This window comes from Atta colombica, unplaced genomic scaffold (assembly GCF_001594045.1).
Source record: "Atta colombica isolate Treedump-2 unplaced genomic scaffold, Acol1.0 scaffold274, whole genome shotgun sequence".
Classification (NCBI taxonomy): Eukaryota; Metazoa; Arthropoda; class Insecta; order Hymenoptera; family Formicidae; genus Atta; species Atta colombica.
The window spans coordinates 2,350,829-2,358,285 of NW_017259375.1; the positions used below are offsets into that span (position 1 = coordinate 2,350,829).

The 7,457-nt window shown below is 28.8% G+C and overlaps 1 protein-coding gene across 1 annotated transcript in view; it reads left to right on the forward strand.

The window, feature by feature from the left end:
* The window catches only part of LOC108689634, a 10,300-nt gene extending 3,047 nt beyond the window's left edge, over positions 1-7,253 (forward strand). The window contains exons 6-16 of the mRNA XM_018196488.1: positions 151-372; positions 1,172-1,401; positions 1,523-1,659; positions 1,872-1,884; positions 3,468-3,605; positions 3,698-3,905; positions 4,325-4,806; positions 4,910-5,087; positions 5,367-5,588; positions 6,640-6,869; positions 6,991-7,253. Of these exons, the coding sequence (XP_018051977.1) occupies positions 151-372; positions 1,172-1,401; positions 1,523-1,659; positions 1,872-1,884; positions 3,468-3,605; positions 3,698-3,905; positions 4,325-4,806; positions 4,910-5,087; positions 5,367-5,588; positions 6,640-6,869; positions 6,991-7,140 (2,210 nt within the window). The 3' untranslated portion in view covers positions 7,141-7,253. The remainder of the gene's footprint in view (positions 1-150; positions 373-1,171; positions 1,402-1,522; positions 1,660-1,871; positions 1,885-3,467; positions 3,606-3,697; positions 3,906-4,324; positions 4,807-4,909; positions 5,088-5,366; positions 5,589-6,639; positions 6,870-6,990) is intronic.
* The last annotated feature ends 204 nt before the right edge of the window (positions 7,254-7,457 follow it).

Genomic DNA, 7,457 nt, shown 5'->3' on the forward strand with positions numbered 1-7,457 from the left:
AAATCTTTATAAATTTATAATCAATCTAAATAAATTGATAAATCTAAATAAATTGATTTTTTACTTATTTAAAATAATATTTATAATTCGTTTTCACGTGATGATTTTTGATGATATCATATTATGTCATATTATAAACATCGTTTTTAGGATCTACGGATTCAGCAGCTGATGTAACCGTTATGATCAAAGGTTGCAAACCAGGATCTATTGGTTTTGTAGCACCTAACGTTCGAATAAAAGTAACGGATGTAGAAACTGGGAAAACTTTGGGAACTAATCAAAATGGAGAACTACGTTTGAAACTGCCTTGCATAATGAATGGTTATTATAAGAGACCTGAAGAGACTAAACGAGCTTTCGATTCTGACGGTACGTAATAAAGAGTAGATGGGCGAAACCGTATCAGTTCCTATATATCTGAACCTAGTCAAGAGTCATCTAGATCTAAAGAGTTCTTCTGTGACTCCCGTTAAGTCAGTACGGATTGCGAAATTATCCTTATATACGGAATGCAGAGTTTGAACTTGCGACCTGTCGGTTACAAATCCCTCGCTCTCACATGGAGCCACATAACATTCTGACGACATTCTGTGTAACTAATCGGAATGTCACAAAATTGAGGAAACCATTTAAGAATTTTGACTCTAATATAATTATAACAGTATATTGTAATGGAGAGCTATAAATGAAATATAGAAATAAATATTATTGTATATATAAATATTATAAATATTATAAATATTATTAATAACAATATAATAATAACTACACTTATATAAGGAACACATCAAGTTAAGAAAAAATGACTTCATTTTAATGTCATGAAATTCAAAAAAATGACTTTTTGTTACAAAATTTAACTGTTTATTAACATTAAGAATCAAAATAAGATGATTTTAATTTTTTTATCTTGTGTGTTTTTAAGTAGATACACCAAAATTTTTTATATAATTACAAAATATGAAATGTATGAATAAAATGCAAATATTAAAATTTGAAAATATTTATGAATATAAAAATGAATATAAAAATGTTGAAGACAGCAGATTTGCAAATAAAAGAAATAATAATAATGCACAATTAAAATGACTTCGTGAAAACACTTTTTTAAATAAAAAAGTGACTTTTTTAGATAAAAATATAAATTATTAAATCTTAAACATTTCAGGTTGGTTACTTAGTGGCGACATAGGATATTACGATGATGACGGAAATGTTTTTCTCATCGATAGAATATCTGAATTTATTCTCTTCCATGGTATTAATATTTCTACTGCAGAAATCGAGAACGTTTTGAAGACACATCCTGCAGTATCTCAAGTAGCGGTAATAGGAATACCACATGAAATTGCGGGTCAACATCCAAAAGCTGTCGTTTCTCGAATGCCGCATAAAACGGTAAAAATTGTAAAACGGTCATATCCATTCCAGGCAATGAACATGAAAAGAACGACTATCGCATTCAAAATTCATATTCGTATAATTTCATTGTAATCGTAAAAAAATGTTTCAATTATAGGTAACGGAAGAGGAACTCCATGATTTGGTAGCGAAGAACCTACCGGAATATTGTAAGCTTCGCGGTGGAGTTAAGTTTCTCGATAAACTTCCACGTACAGCTACAGGCAAAATCGCGAAGAAACAACTGCGAGATATGTTTGGAAATTAAAATACTACTACATACGTACAAATTACACACAATAATAAATTGTTACATCATTAATTAAAAAAAATATTCAAATTGCTTAGTAATAACAATATTGACTAGAAAGATAAAAATTTTCATAGCGAGATATGTTAAATAAACAAAAATGTAGAAGTTTTTCTTATATGTTGTATAAACATATACTATCGAAAAATCTTCACAGATATTTAAAAAATGTATTCTGCTAGATGCAATAAACAATGGAAGATTTTATCCATGGACAATTACTTTTGACTTATACACTACTAACATATTTCCTTTTTACAAAGTGCCTCGTTTATATACAAATTTAATATAATACTCAATATTTGAATACATTATTATTTCATTGATACAACGAAAATTATGGCCGAAAAGTTTGTAACCGTCAATTATTGTTAATAATACACACTACATACTACCATCCAGTGTTGGCTTACATTGGTTTGCATTTTTTCTTCATTTCGATTTATTTCTTTGAAGCTTTTTTATTAAAAATATGTATTATTAAATAATTTTGGCAAAAAAAATATCTACCAGATTTTCCAATACATAGAGAATTTTTCCTGTAAATAAATCTCAATGAAAAAAATTTATAAAAATGTTTATTTAAGATCAGTAAAAACAGATAATAAAATACGTGATTCTCCTCTCTATATTTCAAATATTGCACTCCAAAGCGCTTGGAATATACTCTTTCCAAATATTATTTCCTTCAAAAAAGATATCCCCTCTCCATGAGTTTAATAATAATCTTTCAACAAGAAATGCGTATATAAGTAATATATCTTTGTTTCTTGCATGATAAAATTCAGATAACAAATCCATTTGTGTTCTTTTTTTTTACCCGTGAAATTCATAGAAGTCTAATCTAAAACCTACTGTTTATATTGTTTCATGTATTGGAAAGATAAAAATTAAGACAAGAATTGGAGCTCAATCAATTTTCTAACAGTGACAATTCAGCTGTCGTGGAAAGCTGTCATACAACCAGTGATTATATAATCATCATTGTATAATTTATAAAAATGTGTGAACGGAACATAGCAACTGATAAAAATGAGGTAATAATTTATATTTTCGTCTTGTATTTAAAAAAATCTTCTTAAAAAGTTAATTTAATTATGCATAATCAATTTTTCTTTAAATTATTATTTCTTTTTATTGTCTTCAATATTCATATATTCTCAACATATACTCTCTAAATCTGAATCAGTGGATCTCTGATATCAGTGTCAAGTATGCCTTGGCCATATCGTCCTCCTATTATTTTCTTTGGAGGCGAGAGTTAATAAGTAAAGAAGAAGAGAAGTGCCATTAATCAGTGAATGATATGTGAGATCCTTAACTTAGCTAATCTTTATGTGACTAACTTTGTTTTATTGTATAAATTTAATGAATATGGTATTGGAAGATTAAAATTAACGTGCAAAAATCAGTACTTAATTCATCAAATCAGTACTTAATCATTAAATATAGTTATATAATGCTCAGACATTTTTCCTTTTTTAATTAAACTTCACTTATTGTCCAAGTATGCCACTGGATAATTAGTGACTATTCACTGATTCAGATTTAGAGAGTATTTATATTCACAGACATATTTTCAAATTTTAATGTTTACATTTTATTGTATATCATACATGTTATATATTGTAATTAATATATAAAAACCACAATGCATCAAATTATCTAAGTGGGTTATTATTATACTATTAAATATTAATATTTATTTATATCATTATTTTTAATAATTCACTAACGAAATTTTATCATAAAGGTAGAAGAACTAAAATTCAAGATCAGAATCAAAGATAACATCTTATTAGGTCCAGAATATCCAATACATAGAGAATCAGTCAATGTAGCTGAAATGATTCTACAGACCCTAAAAAGCAAACCTGATTGTATCGGCCAGGTATAACAAACAGTATTCACTGTTGTGTATAATTTCATATTTCTCAATTGCATTAATTTCTCGTTGTAAATGATTAATATGTGAATCTACAGATAGACGCTATTACGGATAAACGAATCACTTATGCCGAAATGAGTGAACGCAGTATTAAATGTGCACTTTGGTTGAAAAAGCAGGGTGTGAAATCAGGCGATATAATTAGCGTTTGCACCGATAATAATCTAGACGCGATTATAGTGTTGTTAGGTATCATGTATTTAAATGGCAAATGCAACACATGGGATCATAAATTCTCCTTAAGTATGTAATCTATTAATGCTACTTCTATTACCACCAAATGCTAAAAAAATCAAATATACTATATAAAAATATGTATTATTAACTGTATTTGTTTATTCAGACGATAGTTCTTTGTATTAAGCGTTTTTTTTTTGTATTCTTTGGTAATTTGTTTTTAAGATAGTCAATAAATATAATCGTAAGATAAACCAATCACAAAGTTCAAAATTATAAGTATAAAAATAATGATTCTTGAAATAAGAAAAAAAATTAGTTAAAAACGTAATATAGTACGTAAACATAGTACTAGTTTAAAACTTATATTTAGAAATTTATATTTTAGACAATTATCGGTTATAAAAGCATAAAATTTATAAAAAATAAATAAGAAAAACAGATATAGTAAAACTTTTAATATTATTCAATCATTTATATTTTAGTGTCGGCACGAAACTTTCTCTCAATGATGTCACCAACAATAATTTTTACGATTCCGTTATCGGCCGCGAATTTAACAGAAGCAGCAAAGGAGTTGAAAATGAATGTAAAAATAGTGGTTTTTGGCAAGCTAGATGGATATGAATCAATAGACGATATTTTGAAGGGTCACGATAAATGCGAAATTTTCGAATTCAAATGTACTCCGATCAGTAATCCAGACGAAGTTGGTATTATTGTTCTTACTTCAGGAACTACGGGTATGCCAAAATGTACTGAACTCTCGCATTCTTCTCTACACAATTGTTTACTTCCTGCAAATATTGCCGAAACGAAAGATCACGTTTGCATATTTACACCGACAATACGTTGGCAATACGGCATTATGCTTGCATTTAAGATCATTTTAGCATATTCAACCAGAATTGTTGTACCAGACTATTTTGTAGACGATAATATATACAAGTTCATCGAGAAATATCGAGTAAGAAGAATTCCTAAACAAATTTCTGCCTAATTTAATATCTAATTTTAGAAATGGAAATAGAATGAAAGAAATGATTTTAATATTTGACTGTAACTTTTAGGTAACGTGGTTTGCTACTGATCCATTCATTCTAATCGAAATGGTTAAAACGAATATTTTAGAGAAATATCGATTGACAACATTAAAGGTTATTGTTACTGCTGGTTCTACTTTTTCAAGACACAATCAAGAAACATTGATTAAAAAATTACCAAATGCTTTAATTAAGAACTCTTATGGTAAGTTACTAAATTTAATTTACAAAATTACGAAACAATTCTTTTTCCCCTCGAATCAGTTAATTTTTTAATTAGTTACATTAAAGTCTATGGTTTTCTAAAAGTGAGTCTATTACGGATATAACATTTACGTTTTTTAATTAATTATGACATTAATTAATTAAATGTTAGAAATTAATTATTTATATTTAAAACTAATAAGTAAATAACAAGTTAAATGTACTTGTCTCTATTTAATCTCCTTGTTAATATTATGGATGTATTAATGTTTCGTGTCAGGATCTACCGATGCAGGAGGTTCACTTTCCATCCAAAACAAGCACAGTAAATTGGGATCTGTTGGTTTTCCTTTACCTAATGTTCAAATAAAGGTGACGGATACACAAACCGAAGAGGTTTTGGGGATTAATAAAGTTGGAGAATTACGCATTAAAGTTCCTTTTGTAATGAACGGTTACTACAAGAATCCCGAAGCTACGAAAAAAGCTTTCGATTCTGATGGTATGGCTTGAATGCTCGATCAAAACTTTCAATTAGCAATACTAACATTTAGATAATTAAGAACTGCAATAAAAGAATAATAAGAATAATAAGAAAAAAACAGGATCCTCAATATAAAAATAATAAATCTCTTGAGATGTGACTTCAAGGCAAATAGGAATCTACGAATAAAATAACGTGTTATAATAATAAAAATACAAAAAGCAAATGTTAGAATATAAACTGTTAATATACCAAAATCTAATCGCATTACATATTTCGGCTACAAGTGCGAGCCCTCCTCAAATATACAGAAACAACACAATAGAAATACACTATAAGAAATATACAATGTGTAAAATGAAGCACAATCGCAAAAAATCATAATATCATATCGGTGAAATCCGTGATGGGTGAAATACTTGAATCAGAGGAAACAAAAATTGCTCGCCAATTGATTGGAAGACCGATTGAAAAAACATGCTGCTGGAAAGAGAAAGGGAAAAAAAAATTCAATGAAGGATAAAAATTCTTCACTCTCTCCCTCTCCTCTCCCTCACTCTCTCTTTTATCATAATAATAGAATATAACTAAGAAACATAATTAAGAAATTATATGCAAAGCAAACAATATCAACTCCCTCTAGTCAAAGACTCACTACTAATCTAAGTGTCGATGATAAATATCCATGTAAATATCGTCAGCAACAGTTAAAGAATGTCCATAAGTTACAAAATAAATTAAAAACTCTCCATACATGATATCAAAAAGAAAGAAAACGGTTACACTGATATGGAGACAAATCATACATCTAAGCGCTATGACGGACCAAACGATATTATGTATGACTTTTTGCGGTTGCGCTCCGTTTTACACATTGTATTTCTTATAGTGTATTTCTATTGTGTTCTATACATCTGAGAAGGGCTCGAACTTGCAGTCGAAATATGTAATGCGATTACGATTAGATTTTGGTATATTAACAGTTAATTATATTCTAATATTTGCTTTTCTATTTTTATTGTTATAACACCAAAAGAATAATAAATGATCAAAATGCACAATATTTCAGGTTGGTTACTCTCTGGCGATTTAGGATTTTATGATGATGACGGAGAACTCTTCATCACTAGCAGAATATCGGATTTCATTCTTTTCAGAGCAATCAATGTCTTGCCCACTGAAATTGAAGCTGTTTTACAGACTCATCCTGCGGTATTCCAAGTGGTGGTAATAGGAATACCTCATGAACTCGATGAGCAGCATCCAATGGCTATTGTCTCAATCATACCAGGTAAAACGGTAGGTACCGCTCATTTCCAATTATATTAAATATAAGACCAATAAAATAATAATTGCTTTTGAGATTTACACGAAATTTACGCAGCATATATTGTGTTTATGTATCAAATGTTTCGTTTAGGTAACAGAGCAAGAGCTAATCAATTTAGTGGAAACGAATCTGCCGGATCACTGCAGAATTCGGGGAGGTGTCAAATTCGTAGATGAAATACCGCGTACAGCTACCGGCAAAATCGCGAAGAGACAGTTGCAAAGTATGTTCGTAAATTAAATTACAATATACGTATTAAAAGTTCTGGAATGGCTAATTATCTCAAAAAACTTATTTTATTCGGTTTATTGGAAAAGTATTTCATACAAAAGTTGTAGAACAACAAATGCATCAAACGGCAATACTTATTTGATCTTGAACGCAAGTATGGAGAAATTCTCAAAGTCAACTTTAAAATTTTTAATGGAAACTCTTACTTTTTCTTCAATATTCTTGTAGCTGACGATTAATAAGATCTTTTCAAAACACTATATATAATAAACACTAAATAATAAAATCCCTTAAATAATTATTATCAGCATTATTTTAAAGATTTA